This window comes from Morone saxatilis, unplaced genomic scaffold (genome assembly GCF_004916995.1).
Source record: "Morone saxatilis isolate NCDOM2014 unplaced genomic scaffold, NCSU_SB_2.0 Contig8, whole genome shotgun sequence".
Classification (NCBI taxonomy): domain Eukaryota; kingdom Metazoa; phylum Chordata; class Actinopteri; family Moronidae; genus Morone; species Morone saxatilis.
Window position 1 is genome coordinate 15,482,232 of NW_023340257.1, and position 21,584 is coordinate 15,503,815.

The 21,584-nt window shown below is 40.2% G+C and overlaps 3 protein-coding genes across 6 annotated transcripts in view; 1 reads left to right on the forward strand and 2 right to left on the reverse strand.

Annotated features, from left to right (window-relative positions):
- Nucleotides 1-346, reverse strand: part of cep57 (centrosomal protein 57) — a 5,183-nt gene extending 4,837 nt beyond the window's left edge. For both annotated transcript variants that reach the window (XM_035680778.1, XM_035680777.1), the window contains exon 1: nucleotides 99-346. In XM_035680778.1, the coding sequence (XP_035536671.1) occupies nucleotides 99-146 (48 nt within the window). In that variant the 5' untranslated portion in view covers nucleotides 147-346. The remainder of the gene's footprint in view (nucleotides 1-98) is intronic.
- Nucleotides 347-573: 227 nt separating this feature from the next.
- On the forward strand, nucleotides 574-6,758 carry mre11a (MRE11 homolog A, double strand break repair nuclease). The gene is made up of 20 exons (XM_035680671.1): nucleotides 574-653; nucleotides 1,176-1,244; nucleotides 1,487-1,619; nucleotides 1,756-1,916; nucleotides 2,012-2,099; nucleotides 2,192-2,333; nucleotides 2,426-2,540; nucleotides 2,855-3,040; nucleotides 3,144-3,318; nucleotides 3,429-3,509; nucleotides 3,587-3,716; nucleotides 3,807-3,907; nucleotides 4,001-4,171; nucleotides 4,261-4,320; nucleotides 4,400-4,580; nucleotides 5,321-5,404; nucleotides 5,599-5,663; nucleotides 5,776-5,837; nucleotides 5,944-6,043; nucleotides 6,317-6,758. The coding sequence occupies exons 2-20, from the start codon at nucleotides 1,225-1,227 to the stop codon at nucleotides 6,356-6,358; spliced, it is 2,097 nt and encodes a 698-aa protein (XP_035536564.1). The 5' UTR covers nucleotides 574-653; nucleotides 1,176-1,224; the 3' UTR covers nucleotides 6,359-6,758.
- Nucleotides 6,759-7,427: 669 nt separating this feature from the next.
- Nucleotides 7,428-21,048, reverse strand: tmprss4a (transmembrane serine protease 4a). Of its 3 annotated transcripts, none has more exons than XM_035680758.1 (13): nucleotides 20,938-21,048; nucleotides 12,675-12,729; nucleotides 12,348-12,491; nucleotides 12,017-12,169; nucleotides 11,777-11,903; nucleotides 11,553-11,672; nucleotides 10,928-10,971; nucleotides 10,398-10,560; nucleotides 10,138-10,304; nucleotides 9,709-9,804; nucleotides 9,451-9,593; nucleotides 9,164-9,316; nucleotides 7,428-8,867 (listed from the first exon to the last, which is right to left on the reverse strand). In XM_035680758.1, the coding sequence occupies exons 3-13, from the start codon at nucleotides 12,457-12,459 to the stop codon at nucleotides 8,856-8,858; spliced, it is 1,290 nt and encodes a 429-aa protein (XP_035536651.1). In that variant the 5' UTR covers nucleotides 12,460-12,491; nucleotides 12,675-12,729; nucleotides 20,938-21,048; the 3' UTR covers nucleotides 7,428-8,855. The 3 variants fall into 3 exon arrangements, with proteins under 3 accessions (XP_035536651.1, XP_035536647.1, XP_035536648.1); XM_035680754.1 differs by lacking the exon at nucleotides 20,938-21,048 and adding an exon at nucleotides 17,618-18,026; XM_035680755.1 differs by lacking the exon at nucleotides 20,938-21,048 and adding an exon at nucleotides 13,827-14,110.
- Between the last annotated feature and the right edge of the window lie 536 nt (nucleotides 21,049-21,584).

A 21,584-nucleotide genomic window follows, 5' to 3' on the forward strand; every position in this document is an offset into this window, starting at 1 on the left:
AGCTTTCAGGAAAGTCTACTATATAATCAGTCTACAAGGTGGCGAACAGCTTTTATTCTTCCTTTCAATTTAAATTAGGCAAAAGCAAGTAAAGCTACCTTCTCCCGCTTAGCATCTGCAGCGGGTGTTTTCGACAGGGTCTCCATTGAAATGCAGTCAGTCCAGTCTGCTTCGTTTGTGCTAAAACCTGGGAGTAAAATGTGCAAAAGTACGCTCACGTTAAGTAAAGTAAAGCTATAACCCAGGTATTTTTAGTTACGACTGACAGCTTGCTAGCTAAGCGCCGTTTCTAGAGCTGCCAGTGCTAATATGGGTTGAGAAAAACATCACTTGTCAAGACACACAGTCCAGGGTTTCTGAGGGGTTTGAATGATATGTATCCCAGCCTGGCCCGCCGGGCGCTGCGCACATTAATTACCGTTATGTTAGAGGGGAAAGCGGGACCGGCGCGCCTTTGTGGACAAAACAAACGCAAACATCATCGCTTACCGGAAATGTAGTTTTTCCACCGCGGAGATTCTCCAGTTTCAAACGGCGACGCTTCAGAATAAAACTACAATAACTCTGAGCCCTCAATGAGTGGCGTGGGGTGGGTTTGCAAGACTTGCCGGGATTTTGATGGCAAGTTGACCAGCCCTGGAAGTTAAGAGGAGGTGGGTTGCAAGCAATGTTTGTCCCACGTTGTAACGTTAGCTTATAGCATACACAACAAATAGTAACTGCCTAAGGTTTAACAGGTTGACTGAGCGATATGTAAAATATTAACATGGCGTAGTTCGTGTTAGCATTGATAACTTGCACTCAAGGGTTGTTGAGCGAAAATGAAAGCTAACGTTAACTTCACTCACCATCCTTTCAGCAATTTACCCTTCAGTTAGAAGTTGTTATTAACTACTACTTTACGAACTGGTTATTAGTTAACTATGCTGACTAACTCAAAATATAGCTAACACGATGTGTTGTAATGTCTCGTAAAATGAGTTGTTTTGGTGACCCCGTTTTTGTAAACATGGCAGTGTATTAGAAATCCTGACACAAAAAATTATGCTTCTACAACATTTCTAATTTACTTTTTAATGATATTGGGGATTTCCTAGCGTCTCAGTTATGTTATCAACTTTTCTGTAATATCTGTGTTGCATCTCTGAAATTTGTCACTTTGTAATTTTCTACAGGAAAGCCTTTTGTGAGGTGTAATCAGATCTCCCATCTTCCTACATCATCATGTCGTCTGAGAACACCTTGTGAGTCTGTTTGAATGATACATTTAAAACCAAAAACATTGTGATTGTGCTGGTTGGTTATTCGCAAAGCTCTTGAATGAATCTCCCAATGAATAATGAATAACATTTATATCAAGGTAATGCACAATCCAGTTAAAAGCAAACTGCATTTGGCCTCAAGTATATTCAGGTTCTGAAAAATCTACAAGCTACCTACAAGCTGTGTTTATTCTTAATGACTGTACTGTGTGTGGTTTTTGTAGGGATGATGAGGAAACCTTCAAGATCTTGATCGCTACAGATGTTCACCTCGGTTACCTTGAGAAGGATGCTATCCGTGGCAATGATTCTTATAACACACTGAAAGAGATCCTGAATTGTGCCAAGACAAATAAGGTACATGCAAATTGATAGATATGGATGAGTGTGAGGGTTTGTTTATGTTTATCTCTGTCTGCTTGAATGGACTTCACCAAAATCTACCTGTTCTAAATGCCCACTGCTTTCTTTGTGCTTATTTGTTGGCTTACAGGTAGATTTCATCCTGCTGGGTGGCGATTTGTTCCATGACAACAAGCCGTCGCGCCGATGCCTCCACAACTGTATCACCATGCTAAGACAATACTGCATGGGAGACTCTCCTATACACTTTAACATTCTCAGTGATCAGACTGTCAACTTCAACACGACCCAGTCAGTTCTGCTGTGTTTGTAGTGGTCATTCTTGCGAAAACATTGTCTTCTTGTTGAATGAATGTTATATTAATTCTGTTATACACGTGTTGTAGGTTCCCCTGGGTTAACTATCAGGATGAAAACTTGAACATCTCTATTCCTGTATTCAGCATTCACGGTAACCATGATGACCCAACAGGGGTGAGTTGCTTCTAGCATGAAGGAAAATGATTAGACACAAGATCTTAATGTGCAAGTGTGTCATAGTAACTTTATAATTTATTTTCCTCTAGGCTGAAGGTTTGTGTGCATTGGACCTGCTGGGTGCTTCTGGACTCATCAATCACTTTGGTCACTCCAACTCAGTGGAGAGGATAGAAATTAGTCCCATCCTCATGCAGAAAGGAAACACCAAGCTGGCCTTATATGGTCTTGGTAAGGAAGTGTGTTTTGTGTAATCTTTGACTGCATTCTTCTAGGATTAATACAAATGGTTGTCTCAATCTACAATTTGTGTCTGTGTGTAGGTTCGATCCCAGATGAGCGCTTGTACAGGATGTTTGTCAACAAACAGGTAACTATGCTTCGCCCCAAAGAAGACCCAGATGAATGGTTTAACCTCTTCGCCATCCACCAGAACAGGTGGGTGCATGCATGTGTACGTTTTTGAAAAGTCTAATCTATTAGGAGGGAAGACCATGTACATTTTTGTCACACAGGACCAAATGCCAAAACATTAGAGATACATGTAACCGACAGACTGTCAGACTGTCAGTCAGAATAGAAGATGTGTGCAGGGAAGGATTTTTTGAGAGGGTGATTAATGGGGCGACTGAATATTTTCCTCACGAAGTCAGGCCGAGTGTGTCATTTTAGGATTTAAACAACTATATTTTCCAATGTTACTCTACCTCCTGTTTGTTTAATTGTTATGTATTTCCACTTTTTATTTCTAGGAGTAAGCACGGACCCACAAACTACATTCCCGAGCAGTTCCTGGATGACTTTCTTGACTTGGTGGTGTGGGGTCACGAGCACGAGTGTTTGATTACACCAACCAGAAATGAACAGCAGCTCTTCTATGTGACACAGCCTGGCAGCTCCGTTGCCACCTCCCTGTCCCCTGGAGAGGCCACCAAGAAGTACAAATAAACACTTACACACAGTAAATGATAGTCTCCATATTGTGAGTCTGTTTTGAAGTGAGTATGAAGTAGCCAAACTACTCTGTTTGTGTGTATCTAGACACATAGGGCTATTGAGGGTTAAAGGCCGTAAAAAGATGAACCTGGAAAAGATCCCTTTAAAGACGGTGCGTCAGTTCTTCATCCAGGATGTGGTGCTGGCAGACTACCAAGACCTCTTCACACCTGATACACCCCAGGTCACAAAGAAGGTGGAGAACTTGTGCCATGCAAAGGTAACGCTTAAAGTCACCATGAATCATACAGAGCCAGCCTTACATCTATTGTTTAGTCGTCTTAGCCTTCTTACGTCTTTCTCTCTTTCTTTCTGTCTGTCATTTCGTAGGTCACAGAGATGTTAGAAGAAGCTGAAAGAGAAAGACTTGGATGTCCACTCACCCCGGAGAAGCCTCTTATTCGCCTGAGGGTAAGATGGACACACTTGCAGCTTTGTGCGCACACCTTTATTTTCATGCTACATTCAAATTCTTCTGTTTTCTCCAGGTGGACTACAGTGGAGGCTTTGACACTTTCAACACTTCTCGCTTCAGTCAGAAGTTTGTGGATCGCGTAGCCAACCCGAAAGACATCATTCACTTTCTCAGACGGCGTGAGCAAAAGGAGGACATCAAAGGTCTGACACGCATTAAATCCACAGTTATGCATTCATAGATCGATGTGCAATATTGTCTATTTGACATGTTCCGATCTTTGTGCTTTTCAGACGAGATCAATGTTGACTACGGCAAACTGGTAAAAACCACAGCAGCTGAGGGGCTGAGAGTGGAGGACCTGGTTAAACAGTACTTTGAGGCAGCCGAACAGGTACCACACACACACACGGATTCATATTCACATACTTACAGGGCGTCATAACACTTACTTTTATCTACTGTGTATGTCTGCATATCTTCACAGACAGTGCAGCTGTCCCTTCTAACCGAGCAGGGCATGGGGAAGGCCATTCAGGAGTTTGTAGACAAAGACGAGAAGGACGCCATTGAGGAGCTGATCACTTACCAGTTGGAGAAGACACAGCGCCACCTGCAGGCCCGAGGAGTAACCACAGAGCAGGATATAGACACGGAGGTAAAGGGGGTGGGACTCGCATGGGAAGTAGGGGCAGATGAATTGGATGTGGTACGTCTTTATAAGAGTGTATGTTTTTACATTTTTAGATCCGGCGATTCAGAGACTCCAAAAAGAACACAACTGAGGAGGAGAATGAAATCAGAGAGGTAAGTATTGCATGTACACAAGCCTGAAATGTTGTGTTGCCTGTTGTATCTAACTATGTGTGTATCTCCCTGTTCTCAGGCTATCAACAGAGCCAAAGCTCACCGTTTGGAACGTGGCGAAAATCCTGGAGACAAGGACATATCTGATGATTTTGCTGATGTTGCTATGGACTCTGACGAAGGTTCAGTTGCGTTCCCTCCCCCCACGCGAGGCAGAGGGCGAGGAGGCAGGGCGCGGGGTGGCCGGGGAAGGGGGAGAGGTGAGTTATCTGCCATGAATATGAAGAGAACAATAAAGGCGCAGAGGAGATACACAATGGTAAATATATGATCCGAAGGTTTAGTCAAGAATGTAGGCTTGGTAGAGGGCAGTGACTCAGAGCAAATACACCACAGAGTGCCAGAGTGGCAGGTTACACCAAGAGGGAATAAGTGACAGAATGTGCATTTACTGTATGATGCCTAGCCTAGGCCAACATTGGGGGATTTAATAGTATAATAATAAAGACACTGACACTGTTCAGTCACACTCTTCCTAAATTCCAGCAGAGTGAAGTCAAAACTCTTGAGATCATGTTACACACTACGAAAGTATTAAAACCCAGCACTTCCTACAGCAGCTTCACATTAAACACATTCCAGAAAGGACCACTGTGACTTTCACTGTATACACTTATGAAGGAGCGGGTGATCTACAGTAATTAGGGGTTAATTGTTTTAGGACAATTTTATTTTAACCAGTTAATTGTTAACTTCAATCTGCATTTGTACATTTTTCACAGTTCACAAGCAGAACTGATTAGAGAAGGACCTCAAAATTCTTATTGTAATTTGTGTAATCTTCCAACCGCCAACACACAAAATAAGCTCTTTGACTGACATATGACACTAGGATGGCACAGAGACAGTTCTTTTTTTAAATAAGTTCACTTACTAAAAACAAAGGACTGTATATAATGATGTACATTGTATCATAGACTCTTCTCATCTATCCATCCAGGTGCAACTGCCTCTGAACCAAAGCCAGCCGGTCGGGGCCGTTCCCAGAAATCCTCAACAACCCAAAGCAGAAGCATTATGCAAGGTAGTGTGAAAATACGTGTGATGATCTGCAGACACACAAGTTAATGTTCTGTATATAACATGTCAGACGGAGAAATCACAGAGAATGCATAAAATATTATTTTGTTCTACCAGTGTATGAATCTGTTGGCTTTCGCCTTCAGTCCTCCCTCAATGTGTCTCTCTTCTCTCTTCCTTTTATACCTCATTCTTCAGCGTTTCAAGCTACACCCCAGAGATCATCTCGGACTGGATCCACCCCGTCTTACACAGCAGATGATGTAAGTCAAATGACGACACATGCAAACAGTAAAAGCACACCTCCCTATATATACATCTTTAAGTAAGCTGTACCATCCTCCAACCTTGCCTCTCATCTTTATCCATCTCCAGATAACCATTGATGACTCAGATGAAGATATACCGGTAGTGAAAGCAACCCGTCCCCCTTCAAAGTATGTTGGATTTGGTCTACAGTGTCATAGTACAGTCCTTCAAGAGAGAAAAAACCTCCACCAGCCGCATTTTAAAACTATTATGTCTTCCTCTTGCTTACCACAGACCTGCTCCGTCGTCATCCTTCACTAAGTACAGCTCTCAGAGCCAGAGCCAAAGCCAGTCATCAAGAGGAGTCGCATTTGATGACAGTGATGATGATGAGGTAAAAGACGATCAAGGAAAATGTTATAGCATGTATCTAGAGATTATATGATTTTTTACACCATTGGTTAAAAGGGACTTGACCTGTAAAGTGGGATTGCTTTGTAACCATATAGTTTTGTGGGATTTAAAACTTATGTGAATTCCTGTTTTCTGTGTAGGATTGTAATTAATCTCACATGAACTTAACTATACTTGATTATCTTAATTTTCCAGTTTTCCCAGACCATTTTGTAATCATTTTTCCATCTTAATTTCTTTTCTCTTGATACAGGATAACCCATTCAAAGGCCCCAGCCGTAGTTCACGGAGATAACCATGAGTGCATCTATCATGTAACACTTGTTAATGTTGATGTTCCCAAAAAAAATCTAGCAAGTGACTTGCTGCTGTGTTTTTCTGAAGGACAAAGTGTTCAGTGTCAAAGTTCATGTTTCAGTTTGCAAAGCACTGTCTTCCTAACAATAGATAATTAAGTTGATTAGCTACTGTTGCTTAGAATGAACCTATCCAATCAGTCAGGTTTGGTGAAAGGGTTTGGCTAAAAGGCTGTAAGGGGAGCAAAGTGGAGGTGGCTTTCAGACAAGACTTTGCAACCTCATTTGTTAGCCAGCACCTGAACTTACCAATTGGTGGAGCGCATCTGCTACTGTACAACAACACTGATCCATGTTGGGTTTTGTCATTGGAAATAATAAATGTTTTTTCATATATAATCAACAGTCTGTTTTTTAATTATAGTCTGCAAGGTTGTAGCTGCAGAGTCAAGCATTCTCACTCCCCACTTGGCTCTTTGTATTAGCCCTTTGTCTTCTGCTGTTTCACTTCTTATTGAACAACTTATTTATCTGATAGAAAGTTCACCGATGGAACCACATACTTTTTTCCTGCTGCCAAAACTGAAATGCCAAGTGTGTAAGGTGGATGTTAAAGGTGGAAAACTGGTCACACAGAAAATGACAGCTATCTACCACAGGGGGGCAGTATAATAAAGTTGAAGGTGCATTGCATTTTTCAAAATAAAGATCCCATTAAGATGCAGCACAGAAAGGCAGATACTTGGAAAACTTTTATTTAAAGTCAAAGTTTGAAGTTATTTTTTATTCATTCAATTATTAATTCAACTTAATTGCACAATACCGTGCCATTTTAAACCGAGTTCCACTGATGGAGTATGAAATTTGAGATGAAAATTTCCATTTGCATCATCAATTGCAATTTACATAAATTCCGTTCCCTGTAGTTCCTTTTGTTAACTTTTTTAGAGGGTGTATGGGCGTGGCCGCGGACGAAACTGAATGGAACGAGCAGAGATCCCGTTTCCAGCATATACACTTGTTCAAGTCAGTTGCAACAAAACAATTGTTCCAATTGCCAAGTTAAAGAAGAATGTCTTTATTATATATACACAGGTATATAAAAATTTACAAAATGTACCATATTTACAGACAAAAGTTATCAGCTACCGTGGCATTCACTATACTGTATACAAACCTTGAAAGAAATGCTATTCATGTCCAGCTAACCTTTAATATAATACAGTATAATACAATGTTATTTTTAAATGCAGAAGGGGCAATTCTTACTTACTTTGTGCAGGTCTCTATAGACCAGAGAATGATAAATAACCGTATTATTTTACTTTGCCACAAATGGAATAATTACTTTAAAATGGAGAAATAATGACAGTTGATGCTTTTGCCTGAGTGTACAATTGTACATACTATACTGCTTGTTTCTCACTTTTAAAGTTTAGGAAATTAGATATTTTTGTCTTTTTAGCTTAGTTTGAAGGCAAAAACTGCTCTGAATATTCTGGCTGCTGTGAGAGTTTTCTTAACGCACACTGGTTATATCTGATTTTATATCTGATTGCACTTTGAAACTCAACGTGGAGGCACTATAAACCCATAACTGTGATTTGAGTTATAGTCGTCAGTGCATTATTAGAATAGTTGAATCATCTTCACATACAGTAAGCTCAAGTAATTCTCACTTTCCACTTAAAGTGCTTATGAAAGTCAATTTGTGTTAAGAAACAAGCACACCATCTGTGCTGTAAAAAGGTGCATTTCCCCTTCAGGGGCACATCAGATCAACTGAATCAGCACCATAAAAGCATTAAACTCCTGCGCTTGGAGTGACTTTTACAATATCGGTGATATTAACCTGAGGCTTCACACTGACTTCTGCTGGCAATAGTATAGCACAGGTTCATCCTGTCCATCACCTTCCTTTACCATATGAACCCTCATATCACATTGCACACCTAAAATCTTAGCACACAGTAATAAAGTACATTATATCTGAGGTCTGCCAGTCTATTACGGTCCAAAATCTTCACAGTTAAAAACAGTTTATTGCCACGTCCTCGTGTCAATGGCAGTGATCAAAAATTCTATTTTCATTTGACATTATTCATGCTTTAAAAAAATGCATTAGTCAGTGAATTAGGTCTGTTGAATTACAACATCGTAAAAGCTAAAAACTGTCCAGACTGGCCAGCGACAGACAAAAAAACATAAATATACTTGTCCCCTGAGATAAGAACCTGAAATGGCACGAAATGGCACAAACCACACCTGAAAAAGTAAGTTTGTGTGAATTGTGTGTGTCTTTACATGTGCAGTGTTTTTGTGTATGGCTGTGTTAATCTGTGTTAATCTGTGTTGCGTGATCGATCTTCGACTTCCCCTTTCTCTCTGGCTGTCTCCCATGTCCAGTCAACCACATTGAAACAAACGGTTGTTTTAGTTTCACATTCTGTCCAAGGTAGACTGGACTGGAGTAGCTGCTCATCATGGCGGTAGACCTCAGGGGTTTTTCTGGAGAAGGAGGAAGTAAAAATGATCAGGACAGGCATTGTATGTATTGCAGTTCTTTTTTGTCTACATGTTATTAGAAGTTGTTTAGCCAAATAAACGTGACTCCTAGCTTTTCTGAAGCCTCACAGTCTTCTTCAGCAAATTAAGTTTGGTCAGTTCAATAAAAAGTTTGATACAGTTGAACTGATCAAACTCCAACCTCTTAAGGTAGACCTGTAATGTGGCTTAAAGCTACATAAAAAGCTAGTAAGTCGACCTTATGAACACAGACACATAGCATTTTCTGTATGCTGTACCTCAATGACTGTATAAATCCAGTTCAGCATCTCTTCAACGTTGCAATAGACACCTGGCCTTCCCTCCCGGGCACAGCCCACACCCCAGCTCACCACTCCTACCAGATGCCACTTAGAGGATGTGAAGTACACCAATGGACCCCCACTGTCCCCCTGGGATTCAGAACATTCAGAACACTTTTTAATATATATCCTCAACACACACATATCTTGAAATGGATTCAATTTAAAAAGGTAATACATTATAAATGTAGTTGTAGATTCAAATTATTATTGTCAGTAGTTACCTGGCAGGCATCCACTTTCCCCTCCAGGTAACCAGCACAGATCATCCTTGGGGTTATGGCACTACCATACACTGCGGGGCTGGAACACTTAGTCCGGTCTATCAGAGGGACAGAGGCCTTCTGTAGTGAAGGAGAAACCTTACCTGGAGACAGAACAAGGATGCAACGGTTGAGTTAGAGTGGTCACTTCAGAGTTTACTTTTCTTGTTTGTAAGGTGACGGCTGATTATGAGGAAAGTTAGTGTTAGGGTTTCTTACTGTTTTCCTTCAAATATCCCCAGCCAGTCACAACCATGGTGTCTTCAGCAGCAAGACCAAAGGCTTTGGGAGGTAGACAAACCGGCCTGCGGCTTACTGAAAGACAAGGAAAATGCATTCATTTTGAAAATTGTAGCCTTTAGGGTTCTTACTATTACTCTATTATTCATAGCTTTGGCGGTTTAAAAGGTACAGTTAGAGTTATCATTACAATGGCTCAATTTGACATATAGTGAAGGGTTTGTTTCATATATGCACCACTAGAGGGCAATAGAGTGAAGCCTACTGAATTTACTGTATGTCCTTACTTTCTTTAATTTCAGCTACAGACTCTACAAGGTCAATTAACCAGTATGCTAAATAATATACCAGTCAGTATAGGCAGTGATTGCTGTTAGTGTGTTTTAATGAGTATTAAATTAAACTAACCTCCCACTGAGATCGGGCTGCTTAGTCTCATCAGTGCTACGTCATAGTCATTTCGGGCTGCATCGTAGTCTCCGTTCAATATGATCCTGTCCACATAGGAACCCCCGAGTGTGCCCATGTATGTCCGGCCTGACACCACTCTCCAGCGACTTAGCTCCTTTTTACTGCTGCAAGGCCCAAAAGAAGAGAGCAAGTGTGAGTGTGTTCATGTATTACATGATTATTGCAAAGTAATTGGTATACATAGAAACTATACTGACCCAGTAAAGCAGTGGGCGGCAGTGACAACCCAATGCGGCGACACCAGCGAGCCTCCACATACATGGTTGCCTCCCTGCTGCAGGCTAACCTGCCAGGGCCAGTCCTCAATGAAAGCATCTGTACCCCCGACAATACGGTCCTGAGAGCCCACCTTTCCACAGTCTGATAAACAAAGTTATCTTGTTAATTCCAAAGATAGTTTTCTTTATTGTGGTTCATTTCAAACTAACTTTTATTTTATGTCTTTGTGGATTTATCCTTTTTAGATCCTTCTATTCAAACTGTAAAGGTCAGGTTAGACGAGTTTCTTTTCCTCCACAGACTCTTTTGATTTGTCTTTTGAACTACTGTCACATGTTGCTAAGAAAGAGCTTTTGCTGCTTACTGCAGACGTGTATGGGCCTGTTATTATGAAACTGCTCTCACAACCACGTCAACTTCCACCCACCACCCATGAGCCCCACTCTGCCTGGTTAAAAACTGTAAACAATGTTAGTGACAGGGGTTGCCATCTAAAAATAAAACTCACCTGAACAGGACAAAGAAACCACAGCTCCAGTTCTGCATACACTGCTGTTGGAAAAAAAAAAAGCAGTCATCAAATGCAATACACGTGTACCACAAATTAGTCAAACAGACAAAATACACAGTCAAATGTTGACCTAACTTCTCCCCTGTGCTGAACTTTGTCTCGGTTTCTGTTCTCCCCTGTGTAGGAGTGAAATACCTGTTTTGTTCACTTTCATATGGGATAAGACAGAGGGAACAAAAACTGGATTTTTTTGTCTTTTAGGAAGAGAAACTGTGAGGGACACATTTCATCTATACAAAAGACATATATGAACTAAAAGAGAAAACTAGATTTTTGTGGCAAAAAGAGAAAGCAATATAAAGGGGGAAGAGAGAATATGTGTATAATATGCTTTCTTTTTGAATACAATGGCCACTTTCTAGTTCAGCTCTCTGTCAACAGCTACGTCTTTGTTGGCCTTAACATAAAACTAATATTAAAAGCAACGGCACACAGTAGAAGTTTTCTATATGGATCAGATTCTTCAGATCTATGAGGAACTGACAAATAACGTCAGTTAGGAATTGGGAGGTTAAAAGTGTTTGATTTTCCTATTTGACGACAGATGTGTGGCCTCACTCACCGGTCAATGGTAGCCTGATGTATGGGTGTGGTCGTAGTCCCGGGCCTGACAGCTGTGAATGGTCCAGTTTTCATGGAAGGTATTAACTCGTCCACTGGGACACTGGCGCTATGAGGTTTACTGTAAAGACAGAGTTGAGATGATGTAAGACTTGATTTCAGGTCAAATAACAAGTCATTAAATTTGCAACACAATCTATTCATCCTGGGAGGGTGTGAACTCACTAAGTGTATCCCAGTTGTTTACACGCTGTCTGTGTGTGCTGCTCAGTCCACTCATCCGCACACACACTCCGCCAGCTTGAGCCAGGACTGTACACCTGTAGGACGTGCTGAGCCAAGGTGAGACGCACTGAAGGGAGGAGTGGCACAGAGAGGAGAGAAGAAAAAAAAAAAGGAAGGGGAGTCATCTTTTTGTTTTGCGTCTGTGATAACTACCGAGAAAGAGTCAGGTGTTCGTTTTACCTGGAAAGGTAGTGTTGACGGTAAAGCTTGACACACAGGTAATTTCATCCTCTCCTCCAATACAATCGTTGTTCCCATCACAGGCTTTGTCTATTGGGATAAACTTCACTGAACGCTTGCAGAAGAAATATTTGCTGTCAATCAGCTGCTTAACTGCAGGGAACAGGAGTGGCAGAGAAGGACAGAACACAGGTTAGAACAGCATTTTGCTTGGATGGTTTGATTAACAGTGATTAACTGTTGTGAATTTTACATCTTTGTTTTTCTAGTATTCAGTGCCATCCTGTAGTGTCTTTCGAGGAGGAAACTACTGTCGAGAAATATTACTTACTGAAATATGCTGCGGTGGCCAGTATACCCAGTACCACCACAACTGTCAGGACAGTCAGCAACACTCTCTTCCAATTAGACGCCTTGTCTTTCTGAGTCTTTGGAGCCGTCATGGGCCTTCTGTGGCGGCCTGGCCGTGGAACCACTGGAAGGAAGTGGAAGGAAAATCACACAGCAATGGAGAGAATTAATCAAGGGGATAAAGTGTGCACTGAATGTGCTGTAAGTTCTCAGTACCATCCCACACTACCGTATTTAGCGCGACATTCATCATCTTCCATCAGAGCAACATACATTAACATGAAAACAAAACCAACTAACACCTTACCTGGCTGCCTGGGATTCAATGGTCTAGTGCTGTCCTCAGGCACCTGGGCGATTGTCTGAAGAAGGAATAACAAAGACACACGAGACAAGATGAACACAGGTGTCGAAACAATGTGCATTGCAGCATGGCTTGCGAGAATATACAGTGCGTGTGTGTGTTTAAATGGAGGTGGAGGTTTGTGGTTGAGCGTGCACGTTTCCATGTAATTATCTAGGATTGTATGGTCTGCTTGCATTGAGTATTTGTGCCTATTTTCAGGTGGTTGTTCAAATATGTGTGAGAATAAATTGCATCTATTCGTTCAAAAATGCGACACAACTTAGAAAACTTGAGCCATGTGGTAAAACAGGTATATAATCTAATGGACATCCACGGGAGGAGCCACAAAGGATTACCAATTGTGCACACATGGAACATAGTGTGCCACTATGAGTTGAGAGGTTACACCCATGTGCATACGGCAGTCCATCCATATGCTGCAGGCAGTTCCCATCTCCTGTTATCAGACAGACCCTCACCTCACCATGAAAGTGATAGACTCTACTGAGTTCTTCCTTCAAATGCAATTGATATTGTACTGTAATTTTACAGGATGTTATAGAGAGGGGTGGCCGCCCTTCAACCACAGGAGCCAGGTTAAAGACCAATGCTACTCAAGTATCCTTGAGCAAGATATCAGCTGTAACCCTAGCTGTAGAATTACATGCAGTACATTTCAGTCTGTATTGTGTGTAGGAAAAATACAAAATGAATGATAGTAGTTTTGGTCCAATTACAACCCTTTTGGTTTTGACCCTTTTAAACACATAAGAATTAACATATTTTCACTTGAAAAATAAAAATGAGGCCTGAAGGGGTAAAAATATGCAACATTTAACAAGAAAAACACAAAAAAAAGATTACAGAAAACTAACTGATATTATCTGTAGCAGACATATGTATTTAGTTCTTCTTTCTTATCTTGTTTCTCTTTTTCAACCCCTTAGATTTAACTTGTGGCCCCCATGCTGGGTCCTGGCTCACAGGTTGGGAACCACTGTAGGTCCTCCCGAACCTACGTACCACAATTCGCCAGACAAACTAGTTTCATTTAAGTCAAACATTTTCATTTTTATCAGGAGGAAGTTACCCTCAAACATTATCCGCTCTTACCGGGAGTTTGACGGTCAGTTGGCCCGTTCAGTGGAGCCACACGTCGGGACTGTTAGCTTGGCGCTGTGGGTGTATGGACCCATTTATAGCCAAAATAGGAAAGATGCAACTCCCGGTGAGTACTCGTCTTATTTAACCATATTTAATGTATTTTGTGTCTTGTTGGCTACTACAACCAGGCTAGGTTCATGAGTCACGTTGTTTAGAGTCCAGAGAACCAGGCTAGGTTCATGAGTCACGTTGTTTAGAGAGTTAGAGGGTTTGTGAAACCCCGCGGCTTTATATCATAGCGAGGACTGGACTGCAGGTGTGCTGCTACCTGTGGTCAACAAAGCTAAAGCTAAGCTAGCTGTTGATGGCTAGTAGCTGTTAGCTAAATACACGTCACAGTGTGTCGGTTATACACGCGCAGTTGTTTACTAAAAATTTATTAATCCGGTACAGTTACTAATTAGTTTACCTGTTTAAAAAAAATCAAGTATCACAACATTAAAGTAATGTAACGTTAAATGGATTACTTCCCGTTACTTTTGGGTTACCTGAACACCAAATATGCGAATAGAGACAAGAGAAGAGACGTATCGATAACACAGATTGATATGTGTATAAGATAACAGAACAGTGTAATATTTGAAAAGCATCAGCAGCAATGTTTAAATTGACAACCCGCTATATAATCCCTATTTTTACTAAATGTAACTGTAATCTGATTAAGATTTTTTCTGTCATTGTAATGGATTACATCTTTTTTTTTTAAATGCATCAATTTCAAAGTCATCTGCTACACTTAACATGAAGGTAAAGGAAAGGCACATCGTCTGGCCTGTCAAAATAAACTATTTGGTTTATTTGAAAGAAGCACTAACCCATTGAACTCTCTCTGGAATAGCAAAAGACCAGGTAGACCACACTGAACAATACATTTAAATAAATTACTTACTTTGAAACTGATCAGAAATACTCTTCTGGATGTAGCATTTCTAATTTGTCCTATATATAAATTTAGATTTTAACCTTCACTCTAACACCTTTCAGTAAGGATGGAGTAACCTAGCCTTTGGAAGATTGATTTCCTCCAAGAGGGTTATTGGTTATATATTAATTCAATATGGGACAGTGCATTTTATTTTTAAAAACAGAACAATCACATATTATATGGGACGGTTGGCAACCCTCATTGTCGCATTGTTTTTGCATTGGCATTTGATACATATTATAAACATAGAAAATATATCCACTTTAAAACAAATAATACGTACTCTAAATTATTATTACATTTTCAAGCTACATGACTAATCTGATGTTGTCACATGATCCTGACTCCACCAGTGGATTAAGCAGAAGCACAGTGGATTGTGGGATATTGAGTGCTACAAGTATACACCAGTTATGTCGTCCAAATTCAGGCTAAAGAGAGCTGCATTTCTCTGCTGAATTTGGACACAGCTAGTAAATGAATCCCTACCAGCTCTACCAGATAGTGTAGCATGTGTGCTTTTATTCACCAAAGGTGAATAAGATGTATCAAGTACTACAGCATTATAGCTCAAGTATCTGTATGGCTGTGGACTGGGCTATTTGGAAGATTTCAGCAGATGGTTTAAAGTTACAGAACGACGGTTGGAAGAGCACTTTCGTCTACCTGCTGTTCTTCCTTTGTCTTGTCCTCACTGCTTTTCATTCATTGCTTGAACTACAAAATTTTTTTTTTACAGTATACAGTATATTTGTCGGTTGATACTTTGTCTAGTGCATATACTTTTATGACTAAATGAGGAAATGCCAGAAGCCATTACTAAAAAATGAACTGGGAACACAGTTCTCTAATTTTCACTTCTGCTTTAGCGTATTAGGTAAATTCCCTCATTTGCCTATTTCTTTGCCACCAGGTGCTGAAAGAAATGTAAAATAATGGCTGATGCAGCCGTTGCATGTCCACAGTGAGCTCTTGTTAGTCAAATGCAAAGTACAAGGAAAGTGTATAGACTCTATAAAGAGAGAGGGGCAAAGAATGTTGTTGGGCAGGTTTTTTTTTTCTTTTTTGGGAAGGAAGCTCTTTCCCCTGCTATGAATCAGCTCTGCTTGCCGAAACTATTTTACTGAGAAATTCCCAGTGGCACTCTTATGTAAGTCAGCATTTCCGATGGTCAAAGCATAAAAGATGCATATGTCAAAGACCCAGACACTTTTATGCTTTCCTCTACATGTGGTGCCCTCAGATCTCTCTCAGATTTCTCTTTAATGAAACAAGGAGTGTTTCACACCCTGCAGCATTTTGGTATGTAACATGAGCATTGTACTCACTTCTAGTAAAATGTTATTTTGTTTCATATAATTCGTTTATTTTTCACTTCATATAACAGGAGCCTAAAAAAACCAACTAATTAATACACACCCTGAAAACAATCAAACACACTCATCACTGATACCAGCTGGCAGAAATCTAAGTGAAACAAACAACTATGGATAAAAAGCAAGTCATCATCACCTGGTGGTATGTGAGGTGATTAAGTGAGAAGAATAAAGGCAGGATTAAAGAGACGGCACAGAGAAAGAGGTGCATCCAACCTGGGAAACCAGAAAGATGGCTAAACAAGCACATATCGCCATGACGATAGTGCCTACTGGCAAACAAAAGTTGTCATTGGTACCATGACTAATATAAACCAAGTTATGAGCCACAGCAATATTTAAAAACAATCGTGACACTAGTCAAGCATTGTCATCATGTCCGCAGTAACAGCAAACATGTTTAACCTGATTTTGTATTTCTTTTTTGAGTCAGACTGACCCATATGGTGGATTCCAGCCAGGTAACCCAGCTTTAGTGGGAACTGCTCCAGCTCCAGTGAAAAAGCATAACTGGGTCAGCCTTGGCAGATAAAAGCCTTGACATGGTAAACCTTTTGTTGAAACGAGGTGTTCCCCTCACTGCTTCTCAGTTTTGCCGGATTACGTTCCTTTAATGTTTACAAAAGGGCTTTTGAGACTACACGTGACATGTTGGATGAGCATTAATCAAAGGCAGAGATCTAGGTTTAGATATTTAGATATTATATATATATATATTTAGAAGCATAAATAAAGCACATGCTCATTTATATGGGCAAAAGTTCACACTTTAGTTAGTGTTGAGTAGTCTACACTCACTAACAGACAGGCAGGTCCATACACATATGCTGACTCATATAAAGGGCTTGACCTACTTGTAAAATAAACTGTTATTTAAACACATGCCAAAAAAACAGTGTCAGCTAGGGCTTTATGATAAAGGTAAAACGTGTAACAAAACAGCATTATAATGAGCACATCATCATGATATTAATACTTTTTTTAGTGAAAATAAAAACTGTGATGTAAAAATTATCGTTTCCACTCATTTTTAATCATATCACAGTCGTAATATCTGTCCAAACCCTAGTATCGGCTGGATCAGTATGAACCAAAAATGTTCCTACCTGCACTAAAAACAGCCATGGATCACACCCCTTTTAATACTGTTTAAAGCAAAAGGCAACATACTCTAAAGCATATCAACAGCCTACTGCTCCCATGTAGTTGCATATATAATATCAAAAGCTGACCTGTGAGCCAGTACACTACAGAAACAGGTTGAGCACCAGTAAGCAAACAAGAAGAGCATTTAGTATGGCAGTCTGTCTTTGTACTACAGAATGATAGCAAACACATTACCAGGATATGATATTCAAATGTCCCCTCCAATGCAAACCAGTGACACGACTTGCCCTCATCTCAATGAATATGTTGATCCTATGTCCAGTTGCACTCACCCACATGATGTAGTTGTCCTTCTTGGTAAGGCCCAGATGCACCTCATCCAATACAGAGCACAGAGTAAAAAACTGCCCTCCCTCCCTGGGGGTGACACTCCCCAGAAACTCACTGTCCGCTGTATGTCCTTCGTCCTCTTTCTCTCACCCTCCCTCTCCACTGGCTTAAACTACAAAACCTGGTTTGATTCAGTATCTCTCTTGTCTCTACCTCTCTCTCTCCCCTTTTCTTTCTCCGGCAGTGTAACTGAATCTGGCTTGAAGGGTACCTGACTTGCCCCTCTTTGAAACCCAAGGGCTGTAATAAAGAGTGCTGGTGTGTAGCGTTGTTTCGACGCTTCGCAGAGCTGTTTTTGAATGCCCAAGCCCTGCTGACAAAACAAAACAAAACTAAAGTATTCCAGGGTAACCTGAGACTTGAACCCTCCTCTCGCTCTCTCTCTCGATCACTATATGTCTCTCCCTACCTGTGTGCCTTCCCCTATCTTGTCCCTCCTCCCACACACATCCTCCCTCTCCAGACTTTTTAAACCCTTAGGACACCACACCATCTCTTTTTTTTCCCACCTTTTGTGTCTTTTACTCCTGAGCTCATCTCCAGTGCCTCTTTGCCTCTCAAATTGTACCCAAACATACACAGCCATGCATCTGTATAGATACAAATACATGCAAAACTGTAGACGTGACACCCATAAACCCAGACACAATATGAAGTTAAGAGTGGTGTGTGTGTGTAGGTGTTTGTGTGTGTGTTTGTGCGCGCAGTAACATGCCCTGAGGCTGAGGTGTGTGTCTTTTCTCATGTGTTTTGACAGATGTCAGTTGGTATCAGTCAGGAGTTCCTGTCTGACATCAGATTGTGACTCAGGCAATGCCACATCACATAACAGGAGCGCAGGAATATGACAAACACACTCAATGCCCTACTACAGTCTACAGCCATGCTAGGCCCAGCAGTGATTTAATGCTAACACATTTTTTGTTTTGCAGGTATAATATCTACAGTGTACACAATCTTAGTGTAGCGTGTTAGCATGCTACCATCTGATAGTTAGGACTAAACACAAATATCAGCTGAGACTGAATGTCAATAGGTATTTTGTCATGAACCAAAGTATTGGATAAATAAAAACTGACATGATGATAGCGCTAAATCGAAAGAAACCAAAGTTATTACAATTTATCCTGAGGAGGACATGGATGTCTGTACATAATTTCATGGCAATTCTTCCAATAGTTCACTAATAGTTCACTGAAACAATAGTCATGGTGGTGCGAGAACAAGTCCCAGAGTCACCAAAGTTATTAGCATTCATCCTGTGAGTCGGCACAAAATTTCATGTTAATTCATCAATAGTTGTTTAGATGTCCAAGAATGCTGCATTTATAAACACACCTAAGTCGGCTCTGCTTTAAAAAAACAACAACAAATAACCTGTTCTGACACCACTGACAAGATTATGGCCTGAAGTGAAACATGCATGATTGTCTCAACTCTAACTAGAAACAGCAGCATATTTCTGCCCTATGGGTTTGAAGTGTTAAACCACCCTACAAGGATACACTTAATGACTACTCTGGTCACTAGGTCAGTGCTTCTAAAAATTAAGCCACTGTGAATGTTATGGGACACTGAGCATAGACAACTGACAACTGATGAAAACTGAGAGAGCGAGGTTGGCTGAAGAGAAAGAGTCATTGTTAGAAACAGCAGCTGATTGTGTCGCTTGACCTGGACTATTAAATGCAATGAACCTTAACGCTCACTCCCAAACTTTCCTCAATTACTTTTTACTAACCATAAAACTTGGTCTATAAACTCAGCAAATGTCTGACGGTATACAGTACGTGCACAAATAGATTGGTAGATAAGTGTATTAATGTAGGTAGAGAGCTTTCTGAATGGATCAGTTTGAGGCTGATGACTTCTGAACGTTCTCCACACAAGCTCTCTTTCAACCAATTACCTCTGTTAACCTTGTTGATATTCAGGCTTTCATGCACTTGCCAAGACATTTAGAGGCTCCACCCTGGTATGATATCTTATGCACTGACCTCCTTTTGGGTGTTTGCCTGACTAAGCGTAAGTCAATATAGTGTCATTTAGATAGCAGTTGTATCAGTTACATCTGTTATAGAATGACAAAAAAAGACTATATCGTTTATCATATACTGTCATCAACTCTATGTACGGTAAATCACCCATTTTCTTTTTACAGTGTAACTCACATGAAGTCACAATGACTTCAGTCTCACAGTCACAACGTTTATCCTGGCTGACATGGTTGAACAATAGCTGACAAGATGTTTGCACATGCTTAAAAGCACAATTCTGAGATCTAATAAATCTATTGTACGCCCTTCTTTGATTCATTGTTCAGAGTCAAACTGCTTAATTTTGTTCATAATCCCATCCGTGCTCACAGCCCACTCATTTGTTAATTATTCTACATTTTATTGTCAGTGAAACCATTTGATGCCGTCACTACTGTTTTCTTTTGAAACATGCGTCCATGTAAATCACAAGGACAACTAAATATACTGTTGACCTCCTGAACATTTTATAGTCCAGATAGGTTACATATTAACAGATTATTTTAGGGCTATTGCTATGATGTTTGTATCCACAGTATAAATATCTACCAACTAAGAGAACTGGAGCTAAAACTATTCAATTTAAATTATTTGTTGTTTGCACAAACTACTGAGCAACCTAAGCAGGTATCTTACAGCGTGATCTTTGATCACATTGATTTCTTTTGATTACAAGATCAATTTTGAACAAAGCGAAAGAAACATGAAGATGGAAAACAACTGTTGTCTAATGAAAATAAAAATCAAATCTCTTACTTGCAAAACAACATATTAAATTGTACTTAGTTCATTTATTTTAATTCAACATATACACAGAATTTGAGACCTTCAAACCTTAACTTTAGTTCATGTTTTATACATTTCACGACCACAAGGAACACTAACACACTGTCATCAAGCAGTACTGAATAACACTGATTTCAAATCCGGACCTCCTTCAAAGCTTTGTGCATCCTCACCAGACTTGCAGTTTACTAAAGTTGAGTTATTTTGGCTGAATTTGCGAAACACCACAACATATCTAAAAATCATCTACCACTCATATAGAATACCTTTCATTCTTCTATTCTCAAACACAATCATTTTTTAAAAATGTGATACAAACAACAATTCTCAAGGTGCCAGGACTGCAGAAGTAATAGTAGTAGTAGAAGATGTAATAAAAAGCAGATAATGATTACACACAAAAAGGACAAAATTCCTCATACTACTGACCTCTTCCTCACCTGTAAAGTAGCTGTCACTTCTTGTCAGAAAAGCAAAAAGCATCTGAAGGTTAGTGATCAAACTGGTAGAGAAAATGTTTTTCCTGGTGGCTGAAGTTCAGCATCTTTCTCTGTTTAGTTTCTCAACTGACCTTTTATTGTTTCAACAGGGAACACCCTTCAGTTCCTTCATTCCCTGCCCTCCACTTCCATGCAAACAAATTATCTCTCCCGTTTTCTCTCTCTCTCTCTCTCCGACACAACATACACACACACACACACATACACCCCACCTCAACTTACCATCAAAGCCATTACACCACCATCTCCCCACCAGTCAAGGCACTTTCTTTGTCTGCACAGGTGTGCATTTTGTGAAATCTGATATTATGTCCGAGAAACGTTTGGGGAAGTGCTGTTCGATAAATAGCTGTTAATAATTAACGCCTTCACATTTGTTGCTCCCTGAACTCTAAAGAATGACTGTTGTCCCTTTCTTATCTGTGAAAGCCACATTTTAACAAAATGCTCTTAACAAAACTTTTTTTTTTCTTTCTGAAAAAGGACCAAATATTGTTAGAAATGCTTCAAATTTAAAAGAAAAGTGTCTCAAAAGGCCATTTTCAAACTGAATGCTGATCCATTTTTGTTATGAGATTGATTTTAGG